At 41.1% G+C, this 16,428-nt stretch overlaps 2 protein-coding genes across 8 annotated transcripts in view; one reads left to right on the plus strand and one right to left on the minus strand.

Annotated features, from left to right (window-relative positions):
- fmnl3 (formin-like 3) overlaps positions 1-13,471 on the plus strand; it is a 39,380-nt gene extending 25,909 nt beyond the window's left edge. For 2 of the 6 annotated variants that reach the window (XM_028015751.1, XM_028015798.1), the window contains 13 exons: positions 208-565; positions 860-952; positions 1,045-1,169; positions 2,154-2,356; positions 2,435-2,738; positions 2,826-2,906; positions 3,004-3,133; positions 3,212-3,372; positions 3,532-3,633; positions 5,716-5,808; positions 5,906-6,029; positions 8,111-8,215; positions 10,725-13,471. In XM_028015751.1, the coding sequence (XP_027871552.1) occupies positions 208-565; positions 860-952; positions 1,045-1,169; positions 2,154-2,356; positions 2,435-2,738; positions 2,826-2,906; positions 3,004-3,133; positions 3,212-3,372; positions 3,532-3,633; positions 5,716-5,808; positions 5,906-6,029; positions 8,111-8,208 (1,872 nt within the window). In that variant the 3' untranslated portion in view covers positions 8,209-8,215; positions 10,725-13,471. Of the gene's footprint in view, positions 1-207; positions 566-859; positions 953-1,044; positions 1,170-2,153; positions 2,357-2,434; positions 2,739-2,825; positions 2,907-3,003; positions 3,134-3,211; positions 3,373-3,531; positions 3,634-5,715; positions 5,809-5,905; positions 6,030-7,510; positions 7,635-8,110; positions 8,216-10,724 lie in introns of all 6 variants that reach the window. The other 4 variants (XM_028015771.1, XM_028015760.1, XM_028015790.1 and 1 more) reach the window with 4 other exon arrangements.
- Positions 13,472-13,841: 370 nt separating this feature from the next.
- lrp1ab (low density lipoprotein receptor-related protein 1Ab) overlaps positions 13,842-16,428 on the minus strand; it is a 94,409-nt gene continuing 91,822 nt past the window's right edge. Inside the window, exons 85-90 of one of the 2 annotated variants that reach the window (XM_028015730.1) lie at positions 16,298-16,399; positions 16,144-16,220; positions 15,975-16,068; positions 15,807-15,845; positions 15,091-15,235; positions 13,842-14,908 (exon numbers count right to left, since the gene is read on the minus strand). In XM_028015730.1, coding sequence (XP_027871531.1) covers positions 14,771-14,908; positions 15,091-15,235; positions 15,807-15,845; positions 15,975-16,068; positions 16,144-16,220; positions 16,298-16,399 — 595 coding nt within the window. In that variant the 3' untranslated portion in view covers positions 13,842-14,770. The remainder of the gene's footprint in view (positions 14,909-15,090; positions 15,236-15,806; positions 15,846-15,974; positions 16,069-16,143; positions 16,221-16,297; positions 16,400-16,428) is intronic. The other variant, XM_028015738.1, reaches the window with a different exon arrangement.

A 16,428-nucleotide genomic window follows, 5' to 3' on the forward strand; every position in this document is an offset into this window, starting at 1 on the left:
TGCTATGCTGTAATTTTTTTTATTTCTATTTATTTTTTGCCGTTTTGCCTAAGTGTGGCTTTGAGAGTTTTCTATTTGAGCAAATAATCTGTTTGTGATGAGTTGAAATGAAAAGAAAAAAAATGAGGTCACAAGGAAACAGGATGTTTCTATAAAGTGCCGGAGCCCTCATAACGTGCTCTTTACCGCCCCCTGGTGGCTGCTCAGGAGACATACGAATCGACCAACACCCAGGTTAACACCCTGAGGAGGATGATCAAGGAGAAGGATGCAGCGTTCCAGAGGCAGGTCAACATCGAGCGGCGGCTGCTGGAGCTGGAGCAGCAAGGCACCATCCGTTTGCACAAGAAGCCCGATGGCGACATCTCCATCGAGCCGCTGGGCGTGGGCAGCGGGGGTGGCAGGATCGGGATCACTTTGGGGAACGTTGGCCAGCTGACGTTCGGTCCCATGGCTGGGCTGACGGAACCCGGAGGACCAGACACCAGCTTGCCACCGGCGAGTGAAGCTCCACCGCCTCCTCCACCGCCTCCACCACCTCCCCCTCCTCTGCCTTCTGCTTCAGGTGATGCATGTGAAAGTTTTCTTGTTTTACTTTACACTCTCAGAGAGCATCTGGTTTCAGCTCTGATCTACGCTCTTTCATGCCAGAGCAAAGTGACAGGTCACAGCACTGTGCAGCTGACCCAGCCAGGAAATGTGAAACAAAAAAAAACAGTTTCCTGTATTTTCAGTTCTCTACATTATTAGACCATGTTTGATTTAGGAGTAAAAGAAATATTTTGCACTGAATAGAAAAGTTACATCAGTGGAAATATAGCTCATACTGTTCTAATGTTAGTTTCTGCATTAATCACAGCTGTTCCAGTTCCACCGCCTCCTCCTCCTCCTCCACTTGCGCCACCATTGCCAGATGCTTCTCCCTCTGTCATCATGTCCCTGGGTCTGTCAGGTGAGATCAATGTGATGTTCTTTGTTTTGGATGGTTCTAACAATTTTCAGCCTAATTTAACATCATTTGTGTGTTTAAAATCCCCCCCACAGCTATCAGAATCAAGAAGCCAATCAAGACGAAGTTCCGTCTGCCTGTATTTAACTGGACGGCCCTAAAGCCCAATCAGATCAACGGCACCGTCTTCAACGAGATCGATGATGAGCGTGTGCTGGAGGTACATCCAGAAGAGAAGTCTTCTGTTACTTGTTGGGTTTCTTTTTTTAAAACATTCTGGTTTAAAATGTTTTTGGAGGCAGTAGAAACAGTTACAGATCAGTTGATTTAAAAACAAAAAAAAACATCTTCCTTATCATCCTGCTCAATATCTGTTGTGGTAATGTAAATCTGGATGAGTGGCTAAAATTCAGGTTCCTCTGAGCTAAATCATTATTAAACCCGTTGTAAAATAAAGTTGGGACTGCTGCGTAAAAGCTATTAGAACCTCAGATTATCTTACAGAAAAAAAGCACAGTTTAGAGTCAAACAGTCAAATGAGAAACTGAAAGTCACTTGAATCTAAGGGAGAAGTAAAGTCCAGCTTTGTGTTACACTTGTTCGATGCAGCCACTCTGCCAAAGAAACCCATTGGATCAAATTTTCTGTACGCACTATGCTGCTGAAGGCCACATGATGTTTGGAGGCCTGTTGCTGTTTACTTTGCAGAAAGTGGGTGACTTCTACAGTCTGTTCACCTCAGCATGTGCTGACCCCACTCTGTCAGTTTTACGTTTACAAATGTTTCCACCTTGTTGTATTATGGCTAACAGTTTGTAGTGGAGTGTCTACTACTGATGAAATGTCAACAATGAATTTATTGCACATGTGGCATCCTGTCATGGTACCACGGTGGAACTCGATGACTGCCTGAGTATCAAGTTCTTTAACTGCAGTGTTTGTAGAAGCAGTCTTCTTCCCTAGATGATTGTTTTTAAGTATATGTGAAAGTGACTAAAGCACTGAAATTCAACAATGTAGTAAGTATACTGTGTGATGAATGGAAATAATTCTGTCATTCCTTAATTTTCTGTAGCACATTTTGTCCTCTTTATGCTTTTTAACTTCTGAGGGGAAAATGGTTTAGTTACATTCAGTATGGAGGCTTGAAATGGGTTTTCCGTATCTGTTTAGAATCAGAAGGCATGACGTATTTCTCATGCAGGAGCTGGATCTGGAGAAGTTCGAGGAGTTGTTTAAGACGAGAGCCCAGGGTCCTGTTGTGGATCTTTCTTGCACAAAGAGTAAAGTCTCTCAGAAGGCGGTAAACAAAGTCACTCTGCTTGACGCCAATCGGTCTAAAAACCTGGCCATCACGCTGCGAAAAGCCAACAAGACCACAGAGGAGATCTGCAAAGCAATTGAGAAGTACGCATCTCCAATAAGCTGAACAAAACAAAATGGTTACCCACTGGACAAGGTACAAATGAGTGTTCTATTTTACAGGTTTGACCTCAAGGCTCTGCCTGTGGACTTTGTGGAGTGCCTGATGCGCTTCCTGCCCACCGAGGTGGAGGTGAAGGTGCTCCGTCAGTACGAGCGCGAGCGCCGTCCTCTGGACCAGCTGGCCGAGGAGGACCGCTTCATGTTGCTGTTCAGCAAAATCGAGCGGCTCACCCAGAGGATGAACATCATCACCTTTGTCGGGAACTTTGCAGACAGCATTGGCATGCTCACCCCGCAGCTCAACGCCATCATCGCTGCGTCTGGCTCGGTGAAATCCTCGCCAAAGCTGAAGAGGATGCTAGAGGTTGGCGAGGGTTTCTGTAGCGGCTTTTGTGCGGTTTGTGTTTGTTTGATTGGGTAACAAAAACTTATAATTCTGTTTGTCTTTTAGATCATCTTAGCTTTGGGAAACTACATGAACAGCAGTAAACGTGGGAGTGTTTATGGCTTTAAGCTACAAAGTCTTGATCTGGTGAGTTTTAAATAAGCAAAATCCAGCCAACAGCACATTGCTTTGTATTTTTTGTTTTTATGCTGATGATGCATTCTATATATTGTTTGCTGTGCAGCTGTTGGACACAAAGTCCACAGACAGGAAAATGACTCTGCTCCACTACATCGCTCTCATTGTGAAGGAGAAGTACCCAGAACTGGCCAACTTCTACAATGAACTGCACTTTGTGGATAAAGCTGCGGCGGGTGAGTAAGCTCCAAACCTTTACAGAGTTTTTAGTCGATGAGGCTTTAAAGTTGCTGACCCGTTCAAACTGTGTGCAGTGTCTCTGGAAAACGTGTTGCTTGACGTTCGAGAGCTGGGCAAAGGCATGGAGCTGATCCGAAGGGAATGCAGTCTCCATGACCATCCGGTGCTGAAAGGTTTTGTCCAGGCCAGCGATCCGCAGCTGGACAAGCTGCAGCGGGACTCCAAGACGGCAGAGGTACTGATTCTAAAGCTCACACTAAGTATCCAAAGAGATGCTGGGGGGGAAAACAAAACACACTTTCAGCTCTCTGACGTCTCGCACATAACCACTGTTTGCTCCTGACTCAACAGTGTTTACAAATTGCGCTTCCACTCTCATTCCTGTCGATTCTAGGAAGCCTTCAACAGTGTGGTGAGCTACTTTGGAGAGAGCGCCAAGACGACTCCGCCCTCAGTGTTCTTCCCCGTGTTTGTGCGCTTCATCAAGGCCTACAAGGTGAGCCCGGCGACCTCTCCTCGCCTCTGTGTGCTGACATGCCGCGGTCTTCTTCTGGGAAGTTCCCTGGTTTGTTTTAAGCTCCGCCTCTGAGCAGAGAGGAGCGAAGTTTGGCCGCCTCTTTGTGCCACAGGACGTGGCGTGTAGTCTGAAGGCAAATAACAGGAAAGACCAGCTGGGGCTGACTTTAGAGTTGCAGCTGTGGTGTTTAGACTGGCCCCCCACCCCACCTCTGAGCTTTTACCCCGGACAGCCGCGCCCAGGCCCCGCCACACAGCACACATCCTGGGATTGTTCTCAGACTGGATTTATGGGATCTGCTTAAGGAAATGTACAAGATACAGATTTAAGGACACAAGTGTCTGTTTGAGTTCATGTAGAGAGTTGGACAGTAAGTCCAGATTTATTGGGTTTGTCCTTACTGAGGGACACACAAGGTAACCTTGACAACAATCCAAAATTTCGTTGGGATAAACGATGCTAAACCAGAACCCTGGAAATAATGTTGTCGTGTTTAAAGATGTTGATGAATACAAAAACCACAATATAGTGGAAATTTAATCAATCAAATTTATTTAATGTTTTATAAAAACTTTGGATTTTGTCCCACACTGTCCTCCATAAATGATGTTTAAAAGGGACAAGCTTGTAAATAAAGTACCTAGCATAAGTATTCACTCCCCTGAACTTTATTTTACTGGGATTTTGTATTGACCATCATGAAGACGCACATAATTGTGAAGTGAAAATATTTTACTAATTAAAATCAGGAAAAGTTTGGCATATATTTGTATTACGATTCTTGGATCTTAATACAAATATATGCCAACAGCAAAATGATGCCACCACCCATTGTTACACCCCCAATGTGTAACAATGGCGGTGCTTGGTTCAATGTGATTTGCAGTGTTAGTGTTCCTCCATGCATGAGCAGAGCTTGTTCTTTGATCTGCTTTCTGCGTCCTCTTCGTGGCATGTGGCCAACTTTAAACGGCACGTCCGCTAGCTTTCCTTCAACAGTGGCTTTTTTTTCCTGCTACTCTCCAGTATCTGCAAATCTCTACAGCTCCTCCAGAGTCACCTCTTGGCCTCTTCTCTGGTTAATGCTCTGTTTGCACAGCCTGTTAGCGTACTTAGATGATTTACAGTTGTATCAGATTATTTTCACTTCCTGACCATGGACTGAAGAGCGCTCAAAGTTTTATTCTTTTTAATTCATAAACTAAACTGCTTTAATCTTCAAAGCTTCATCCTGACCTCCCTGGTTTGTTCATTTGCCTTTATGATGCAATTTGTTCATGAATGTCCTCCTTAGGCCTCAACAGATTAATTTACAGATAGTTCACTGTTTACTAATGAGATGACTCTTGAAGGCATTTTATTTTTAATAATACACACCACACTTGGATTTTTTATATTTATAAAAATTTAAAAAACATTTATCACTTAGTTTTTACTTTAGTTATTTGAAGAAATATTAATATTTTTGCTGCACATTTAAAGTTTTATGATGGTTGGTTGGCATAATGCATTTAGCATAGATCATGTCCTTTGAGTAATTTGTGACTGCTGAATGTTTTCCCCCACCAATGGCTGCATGTGTGGGCCACTGATTGGTCCAAATTGCTGTTCTCTGCCCACAAACACATGGCAGGACAGATTATGTTGTGTTTGTGATCTTGTGATGCTCACAGCCAGCTTTCTCAGGTTATTAGATGCACAAAGTGGATTTTAGCTTTTTTTAATTTGTAGTTTTTTTTTTCCAAACTCCTCATTAGTGTGTTGTTGTGGTAATTGGGTTGTTGAGTTAATAAATGTGAAAACAAAAGGTGATTGCGTTAAAAAAAAATCATAAAAAAGGAGAAAATGTTCCATTTTAATTACAAGGAGAAATGTTTTCAACCGAGTACAGTTTCTGCAATTATTTAGGTTTTGTTTCACAAAGATATGCGACGCATGACTTCCCTGTTTATGTTGGAATTCTGAACTTGTGCTAAAACGGGCCACAGAAATCTGTTGACTTGGATTTATTTGAGTTGTAGTTAATTCCTCCCTCTCCCCCATATTTTCCCATCTCAACAGGATGCTGTGGAAGAAAATGAACTGAAGAAAAAACAAGAGGAAGCAATGAGAGAAAAGTTACTGGCTCAGGAGGCTAAACAGCATGACCCCAAGGTACAGTCTAAGCTCAGCTGAACGAATCTTCTGCAAAGTTTACCCTGTGCTAAAACAAAGACAGTCAGAAAAGCACAAATCCTCTCTGCTGATGCAGGTCCAGGCGCAAAAGAAGAGGCACCAGCAGCAGGAGCTGATCGCAGAGCTGCGGAAGCGGCAAGCCAAAGACCATCGACCGGTGTACGAGGGCAAGGACGGCACCATCGAGGACATCATCACAGGTGGGCCAGAAAGAACCATTAAAGGGCCCCACGTGGGCGTCAGCAGCCGCGCCGGTGTTCCCAGGCTGAGGATGACTGTGGTCATCGACTGCTCAGCTCCTTTGAAGTGCACCTTGTGCTACATACTGCAGACACCAGCACATCTGGAGCACAGCAGCGCGTAGCAACAGTTACTGGCTGTTTCATAGCCAGGCGTTCGGCCAGCTGGGAAATTTATGGCACTACAGTGTTTTTCTGTCAGATGGGCAATTTGGTGCCAAAGTCTTAAAGTCTTTAACCCCCCCCTGCTTCTGCAGCATCGGTGTACGCTCAGTGATATTTTTGTTGTAACCCATAATCACGCTCCAAGATGTCAATAATATAAATGTTGCATCAATATTAACTTTTACAATGTCAGTAACAGCTTTTAATCACTGGGCAGTAGGCATGGGCCGGTTACCGCTAATTGATGTAAAGCGGAGTTTTAAAAGTTTAAAAAGGATTTGAAAACCACTAAACTGTTGCTATGGTTATAATCAATTGTTATTACATGCCAGAGAAAGTGATAGTCATCTGAGTTTTCTGCAGTTTCATGAAGCATATAGTGAATAGGTCATCCCCCTACCACCTTATTGTTTCTGTGCACTGATGGTCAGTTGTCATCTACACTTTTCCTTAAAGAGCCACTAGTTGATTGGTCAGGAATAATCTACCAATTTCAGCATGATTCACCCTGATTGGTGATCGATAAGACACATTTCCCCTTTTCAATAAATACATTTTTGTTCAATTCAAATCTGGTAAAAGTCAGGGACATATAATGTGATGTTTAAAAAAGAATGTTTTGTAATTGCATCTTTTTTGTTGTTGTTGGGTTCAAATTAATTTCTTCTATCAAAGAATCCTGCAGCACATTTGAAAATTTTGTTTCAAAGTCCTTAGGGAAAAAAGATATTGGTTAAACTGGAATCAGCAGGACAAACCTTTAAAACAGAAAAACCTTGTTTTGCTTATAAAATAAAAATTTGACTAGTTATATTTTAAGTCCAAAGAACTGGAAATATTCTAGATATTCAAGTTTTTAAAAACCAATAATATTTTAGCAACAGTAGAAATTATTGTTGCTTTTCAGTTTGAAATAAAAGCAGTCGAGTCGCTTCACACATTTTTGATTAAACCTTTACCTTTACCTTTAATACGGCCATGCTGTGGTATTCTTTTTGTTTGCAAAACTTTCATACTGTGAGAATTTCACACCAGCCCATGCCTATTGAGCACAATAAGGACCAGCCCAACTAAAATCTGAGATTTATTTTCTCATTTTGCTCTCCTAGAGTAAAAGGCTTTGTTTTTTAAAGCAACAGATTTCCAGTATGTCGATTTCATTTTGTTGCAGGTTTACTAGTTTTCTACATAATATGAAGTCAGTTTTGTTCCCCAGGGCAAAAGCAGTGTCAGTGTCTCATGTTCTTCTCTTCCTCCTCCCGCCCCTCCTCCCCCAGTACTGAAGAGCGTGCCCTTCACGGCCCGCACTGCTAAACGCGGCTCACGGTTCTTCTGTGAAGCCAACCTCTGCGACGACGCCAACTGCTAGCCCTCCCTCTCTCTAATGCCAAGGTTGTCCAGGTGTCTCCCCGTATGACTCTTAACCCCACTGTGCATGAAGCATGATCCCTGTCCCCTCACCCCACCTCCAAGAACAACAACAACAACCTTATTAACTAACTTGGGCCGTCTTCTTTTGGTTGCTTGAGTTTTGTTTTTTTCTTTCAAGATGGCTTCTATCAGGCGTTTGGTGATAGGAAGCAGCCAAACCTCTTGGGTTGGAATTTGAGAAAAGCAGCTGCAAAAAAATGTCGACATGTTTTTTTTATTTCTTACAATTATTTGTTTTTTGTGTCTAAAAACAATACGAACAAAAAAAAACATGTTGACACACTTACGTTACAATCAATAATGCAAATAAGCATTTATACAGCATGCATGGCATATATTGCTCTATAAGGCTCTTTCATGTAATCCTGAATATAAAGAGGTTTGGCTAAAAACGGCAGTTTTATCCAGTGAGACTAACTTGTTTGGTGTTTGGTTTTCTGGCTAAGGTATGACTTTTTTCCCCCTCGCCTCTTCAACCGCTGCTGTTTATTCCACCCTCCCTCCAGCTGAAAAGAAGATTAATGACAGTATTTCCCACTCCTAAAGAGCGGGTAAGGAAGGTAGCCTGGCTTGAAACCTGGCTCGCTTGGCCCTCAGGCCTCCTGTGTGCTGCTACAAATGATGTCAGCTGCTTCAGCTAGTGCCTCAGACAAACAAAAAACAGCTTTGCAGCACTAAAATGTATTTTACCACAGGACAAAAAAAAAAAGACAGCTAATGCTGAAGCCAGGTAATGGTGCATAAACGGGACATGATATGCCCTAACTTTCACTGACTCATAAAATCTGACTTTTTCTCCCATCAGAGGTGAAGTTTAAATATCGCCTGAAGATCATCCTCATCCCTCTCTAAAATGTGTTGCATGTCGTCTGGTGTTACCATGTCCGCCATGTGTGTCTTTGCTAACTGTCCTCTGCAGCGTGCTCAACAGCTGTTTGGTCAGCAGGCATGGGGAAGTAGAAATGCACATTCATTTAATAACACAGTTTTTGTTAAAAACGACTATTGGCCTAAACGTTGTTTTCTAAGTTAGTTGACCAACTAAAAAGCTTGTTGATCACTGTAATGTAAGCAGTGCATTTTTAGCATTAAAGTGTTGCTCTTTCTGCATCCCCAAAGCCTTGAATTTGTCTTTTGTTATATAGACGAAATTCAAGGTTATGGGAATCTTTCATCTACTGTTGGATCGTTTATGCTCTCATTTGGGTGTCGTGCCTCACAAAAGTATTCATACCCCTTGAACTTTTCCACATTTGGCCATTTGACAACCACAAAGTGTGGCGTACATTTGCACTCAGCCCCCCTTTACCTTGATGCCCCTCAAAAAACACTAGAGAAACCAATTGCTTTCAGCAGTGACTGAAGTGATATAGTCCACTTTCATGCAGTCTGATCTATTTATACAACAGTGTTGTGAAGGCTAGTGTTGAGGTTCTTGAAATCATGTTTTCTAACTCCTGGTCGTGACTGTATGACAGAGGAGCATTTAGGGCCAGACTATTCTCATAATAATAAAAAAAAACATTCTCTTAAAGTCATATTATGATAATAAAGTCATTATTTGCTTTTGTCCATTGCCATTATATTAATAAGCTGAATTGAATAATATTATGAGAATAAAGTGATATTTCCAGCATAAAGTTGTAATAATGCAAGAATAGAGTTATAATTTAATGAAGCCTTGTCGGGAAAAGTAGCTACTGCGTTAAAATGACAAATGTTGAGCATTTTAACGCTCAACGTTTCTATTTTGGTATCGATTTTAAAAATGAGGAAATACTTCATCTTTTGTAATGTCATGAAGTCATAATTGGAAGCAGGACTTTGAAAGAGATGGTTGTTTGCACATTTTAAAGAAAGAACCACATGGACTTTCTGAGCTAGTCAGGACAGATTTTGATAACTCTATCAAAGCTTTTTTCTCATTAAACTATTTTCTTATTTTACAAATATCTTCTGGTAACATTATGTCTTTCTTCTGCTAATATTATGACTATTTTCTCATCATGTTATGACTTCATTCTCATAATTTGAAAAAAGAAAATAGTCTCAGACTAGCTTTCATACTCCATCGTATGCCTCAGACTTGCTGGACTGTGAATTTTTTCTTAAAGGAAGTCCTAGTGGAAACATCCTTTTCTTTTTCCTTTTTTTAATTAAATCCTAATGTTAAACTCCAGGCTGAGTAAAAATGTAACCAATAGTTTCATACTTTGAAAATGTCAACACTGTCAACTGTGCCCCTTTGCACTAAAGACGAGCTGAATGAGAAAACAAGAAGTAACATTTTGATTTACTTATTAATGGATCTTTTTCTGTCTGAGTGAATAGCAGAAAATAGGAAGTGAATGAAGTCTTCTACATCCACTTGTTATCTCCTCTCACTCAGCCTGTATCTAATGCTAATATTGATGTTCAGCTGTATGTGCGCTCTTTACAGAGTTGTGTAACTTATTAGATTCCAGATTTTATTGGACAGGTGGGATGGAGTTAAGTAATTATTGGACAAAAACCTCTTAAAATTAGCAAAAGACAGGATGAGAGCAACTGTAAAATATGGCAGCATCGTTCTGCTGGGATTTAAACACTTTTTGAAAAGCATGTATCAATGCTATTCCACTTGATTTATTTTCATGTCTCAGTACATAGAAATTTGTGGTTGAGATTGCAAAAAAGGGGTAAGAATGCTTTTGCAAGGCACTGTGTGTGTACTCTGCTGAACTTTGATGATGTAAAGACTCAGCTGCCATTTTATTAAAAACACCTGAGCGAAATGAGCGTAGCAGCTAATAATTCTCTAATCATTAAAGTAACAGTTATTTCACCTTCATGATGATTATGAAGGATGGCTTTCTATAGGATTATACAAAAATAGGCTTAGCTGAACTCAGAGAACAAACAGTTGCTCAGGTTAATTCAATAAAATGGAAACTGAGTTCGTCTTTTTGCATTTGTTGCTTGAAAACTCAGAAGTGAACCTTTTTTAGGGTTGACCTCCAAGTCGTCTAACGTGTGCGTCTCCTCCCTGTCTCTCACCCCTCTTTCCTCACCTACTCACAGATCTCCGAAACCAGCCCTTCCTGAGAGTCGATGCCTTGATCCGGAGCGGTTGGAAGAGACCCTAAACTACTTACCTGCCACTTATACTTCCCCTTCCCTTTATAACACTTGTCCCTGTGTCCCAGTGGTCCCTCTCAACCTCTGAGGTTGAAAATCACAAAAAAAAGGACTGAAAAGGGAGGAACGGGGCAGAGCTTTTGTTTTGGCTGAATAATTTATTTATTTATGGAGGTCCTCCTTAGCAACCACTTTCAGCAGGCAAGTATCATTAACCAAGCACAATGAGGATGCTTCTCCTCCAACCCTCCCTGCTGTGCCGGCGCTGAAGGTCAGACCAGTTCAAACCTTTGACTGCGGCAAAGGTGAGACTAGTCTCCAGAACCCATGTCCTTACTCGACTGCAGGAGTGAGACCGGGAGGCGATCCGAAAACATCGCCAACCGGCTCAGTCTGCCTCAAAGACATTTGCAGAACAATCCTCCAAAACGACATGTCATAATCGGACTCTAGTGGACTATTTATTAGAGTTTTGCCAAGTCTTTCCCGTCATGTTCAGTCGAGGCTCCATGTCGAGGAATGTTTGTGTCGATCATACTCAAGAGGAAAACTTTTCCTGGTTCTTCTAGATGAAGCTAGTCCAACCAAAATGTCTCCAATCATATCTTTCTTAAGAAGTGCCTTTTGTGTAAACAGTGTTATTGTTGTATGTCAGCCATAATTTACTTCATTTGGTGAAGATTGTACTTTTTTGTATTTCAGCCTTGTGCTATTACCTGCAGCCTATGTAAGCTGAAAATCAGGCTTTATCAACACCTAGAAAGTGATTTCTAATATTTACCCTTCAAGTAAAATAATCTGACATAAGTTATACTTGGGGGCTGAGGGGCTAGGGTTTGGCTTATCCAAGCAACTGTAAAAAGAAAAAACAATTGAATGTTACTTGTATCTTGACAACACTTCCTGTCACACTTTGGGTGGCATTTTGAAAGTGACTTATTTGCCAGGAGGTCTCCAGATGTACACACGATGTGGAAGATGTTGGCTGTAAGATGCATCTCAATAAATTAGAATATGATCAAAATCTAGTTTATTTCAATATGTCAATTAAAAATGTGAAATTCATAGATTGATTGAGTTACATTTCAGTTTATTTCTGTTTGGTTTGCTGATTGTGGCTTGCAGCTAAAGAAATCCAAATGCAGTTTCTTGGAAAATCAGAATATTTGACCAGCAAGAAAGGATTTTTAATGTAGGAATGTGTACAGGATATGAACTCAGTGTTTAGTAGCTTGGCATGGAGAGAATCAGCCTGTGGCTCAGCTGAGGTGTTAATGAAATGCAGCCTGCTTTAATGCCTTCAGCTCTTCTGCATGATTGGTTCTGCCGTTTGGCCTCTTGGCCATACTTTGTGGTTCTCTTGCAGTTTAGGGCAGGAGGGTTAGCAAAGTCAGGTTTTTAAACCCGGTGTTAATGAAACGCTGTATGCCCGGTATGCTCTAAAATATCCTGATAGATGGCCACACGGACTTTGGACTTGAGCAGCAGACGGCGCAACTCTAAGAATCACCACCACCTTTGAAATCTTTAACCTGGACCTCACGTAACTCGGGCTCTGGAATCGTCTGTTTGTGGTTTCTCTTGAAGCGCCGACCCAAACTCTACCATGAGCTTTGATTCGGAATCTTCTAGAAACCAGTGACAATCTCTGATGCCTGTGGACCTGATTGTCCAAATTATTTTCCTTTCATTCAACTTATTTTGCTGGGATACAGCAGTCTGTATATCGGAGACTCTTTCAGGTTGATCGTCACGACTGTAGAAACGGTTTCTATATCTGTAGCTTTATGTTTGCATATTCTATTGAGTCACTTTAATTCTTCAGATTTTCCAAGAAACAGAATAAACACACAGAAAAAATTTGCTTGTGTTTTTGCACGGATTTAAATTGAATTCCTGAAATTAATTAGCGCTTTTGTGATATTCTAATTTACTAAGATGCATCAGTGCGTGTGTGTTTCTAAGCTCTTGTTTAAGTCATGGCAAATGATTTGTTCTTACACTACATACTTTGGCTTAAAATAGTATGAGACACTATTTTTTACAAGAAAGGTTTTATCAATGTAAATTTAAAAAAAAAATTAATCAAGGAATGTTCTTTGTAGAGAAAAAATGATTTCTGGGATCATCAAGTGCCTGAAAGGTGACACTTTCTGTTTAATAAACATGTTGAATAAGAACCTTCATCAGACTGCAGGGTCATGGAAAAACGTTTTTGGCTTCCTTTCTTTGATGAAGCAACATTCAAACAAACAATTTCTACATCTTTGTGTTTTATTTCTTGGGATCAACTAAGATACTCTTCCTCCATTTCTCTCCAAATGACAGACAGGGCCGTTGTACATTTCTACTAGAAAAATCCATTTAATTTCTTATATATATATAAAAAAAAACCAATCAGATCCACAAACCTGTGGGCTTTTTGCTACCAAAGAAATCCTCCAACCAAGACATGATTGATCTAATTTACATGAGTCTTTTTGAACAGAATGTTAAAACTTAAAAGGGTGATGAATACTGTTAACAAGTGAAGGGTAAAGCCAGACATTCCTCAGTGTGTGTGTGTGTTGCGTTTGAGCACCACACAGTGTGATATGGCAGGTATGGCTGACGGTTTTAAAAAGCAGCACAGTGTGCAACACTGAGTCAAACAGAAGGTTAGCAGCAAAGCAAAACAATAAAAAATTTTTTTTAAAAACCGCTCATCAGGAACGAATCAGTCTCAATACTTGGAATGGATGCTCGTCGAGCATTTAGCTAAATTACAGTTAAACCTAAAAAAAAAATTTAAAAACAGAGTTCAATCTCACACATGTCGTACCATCACTCGGTCTCCCTGGCCTTTCCTGAAAATGTACAATCAAAAGACAAGGAACGGAAAAAAAACCTAAAATGCAACCTCTGCTTGTTTTCAGTGAATTCAGACAATTTTGCCTCTTTTTTTTCCCCCCTCTAAAATAAACTATGTGGAGAAGTGTCACTGCTCCCATCATGTCCCACAGATATCTAAAAAATAAAAATAATAAAACAAACCCAAGGCCACATATATCCATTCCCGGATTTTTTTTTTTTTGTTAAATCCAGGAATGTGGACTTACAATCATCCTCGTTAAACGCTCAAGAAACTGCAACTGAATCATTCATTGCTGCTGACAAAGATTACACAAGGACTTTAAAAATAAAATGTTAAAAAGTACAGACTGCTATTTGTTACTGTTTGTTTGTATTCCTGGGTAATATTTTCAAGACACTTAATAGACTCATATATATATATATGGAAATATAGATTTATATATATATATATATATAACTTTAGTCTGTGCAAGGAGATAAATGACAATCACTTGAATGAAGCTGCTGAGTCCTCTGTGTGCATTCCTCTGTCAGTCTCCTTCCGGCAGCAAACTAAACATGCACAACTAAAGTGGAAAGCATCCAGGAAGCATTCGTGGCGAGCACTGACATTACTCTTCTGAGCAACTAAACACTTGGCAACTTCTTCCCCCAGGATGGAACGATACTCCCCTGCTTCCCCTCTCCCCCCCCAGTACAATTCATACCCACCCCCACCCCCAAAAAAACTAAATAAAAACATGACATCTGCTCCACAGCCGTGTCTCTCTCCATCTTTTACATTTGCACAGAGGTAGTGGCTATATGTAAAGAGGAAGTGAACAAAATTAAAAAGAACTGATAAAACGTCTATAAAATGGTTTGTTTTCCCTCACCGTTTTTTTTTGTTTGTTTGTTTTTTCTATGTCAAGGAACAAAATATAATACTGCAATCACTTAAAAAAGTAGTCCTTCATTTTTATACATTTTGTACAGAGTTCTTGCGGTTGTTTTTCTCCTTTGTTGCTTTTCTTTTCAGCTGGTAAAGGCATATGATGAGAAAGAGAGAGAGAGAGAAAAAAAGAGGGAGCTTGCTGGCTCAGCTCTGGGTCGGAGGAGGCGGGGCGACGTCGGCAGAGATCAATCCCGGCTGAGCTCTACGCCAGCGGGTCATTCATGTCCTCGTCGGTTTGGGACAGAAGCTCCTTCTTTTCGTCCGTGCTGGCCAGAGAGTTGCGGCTGTTGTGGGCGCCCATGTACAGGGTGGCGTACACAGGGTTGGTGAAGTTGGTGGGCTGCCGAGCACACGAGATTACAAGGTTGCTCAGCTTGTTATACAAAACAGACGGCAAGATTTAGAGTGCTTAATTCAGAACTTTTTATATTAAAAATATTTTCCAAAATATTCTGGTGTATGGAGGTGCACCTGTAGGTTATCTAACTTCAATGATTTCTCCAAAGGGGTTTTCATCATTACCTTATCTGGGTCCAAAGTGAAGTCTGAATCTAGCAGCTCCCCGGCGTCGTCATCAGGATCTCCTTCGTAGATCTTATAGGCCGGGTTCCCGATCTCAACATTCATGGCTCCGTTTGTCATCCGGTGATGCTGGAATCCTTTTGCACTGCAGAGTGAGAAACGGCGTCACCAATCGTCTTTATTCAAAAGTATAACATCTGCAGCTCTTTGGGAGAAAACGCAAGTCAAAAGGGAGACAAGTCTAATAAATTAAATCAAACAAGACAATCATTTAAGGTCAAATGAGCCTTTTTATCTAATTTAAAAAAAAGGCCATTTGATTAAAACGATCAAGTATACAGCAGCATGTCTTCTGCAGAGAATGCTGGACGTTGCAAATATTCAGCAGCTTCTGAACAGTTTTAAAAAAAATAAAATAAATTCACAGCTGAAGAGTATTCTTGCAAGCACATAAAGACCGACATTTACACACTTAAACACAACATGAAAAGTTATGGAGATGGCGAAAAGGTGTAAAGGTTCAGTTCCCCATGCTGCTGCTGATGGGGAATCCCTCACAGGGGCGGTTAGGAGGCAAACAGGAAATGGCAAGCAAATACATATCGACTTAAAGAATAGGGAAATAAAACAGACAAAAAAAGAAAAGCAAAGCCACTCTGACTGTATATCGAAAGAAGGAGAAGCTACGGGGGAATTATTTAGCCTTATCAAGTTACCGCGAGCACTGAGAGCGAGATTTGCCCGAGGACAGAAACCTGGGAGACAGGAGATAGATGCTGTTATCAGAATGTAACACAGAAAGAGAAGCTGGGGAGAAAAGGATGAAAAATGGAAGTCGAGTCCCCCCAAAAAAAACTTTTTCTTTTTTTTAATTCAGTACTCACCCACGCATTCTCCGCTTGTACCATAAGATGGCGCCAACAACCAGCAGCGCCAGCAGCAGTAGTAAGAGGATTGGAATCACAACGGAGGCGGAAACTGTGAGGAGCAAACAGCGTGAGCCAAAGATACCAAAGGGCGGCCTTTGTTAGCACAAGGCATTTATCGACTTACCGCCACCGGTGACATCAGAAGAATCCACAGAGGAAGATGCAACGTCACATCTGTAGCCTGACCATCCAGAATGACACCTGATAACAACCAGTGAGTCAGACAAACAGAAGAGGAGGAGTTGTCACAGGTTTGGGGGAGTGGATACAGATCTTACCTGCATGTGGGAAGCTGAGTGCGGGTGTCGAATGAACACTGGCCGTGAGCGCAGTAGTCCAAACAACTGTAGCAGGTGGAGTGGGTCTGACCATTGGTGCAGCTACATAGACACATGGAGAGAGAGTTCAG

The sequence above is a fragment of the Xiphophorus couchianus genome, chromosome 1 (assembly GCF_001444195.1).
Source record: "Xiphophorus couchianus chromosome 1, X_couchianus-1.0, whole genome shotgun sequence".
NCBI classification, from domain to species: Eukaryota; Metazoa; Chordata; class Actinopteri; order Cyprinodontiformes; family Poeciliidae; genus Xiphophorus; species Xiphophorus couchianus.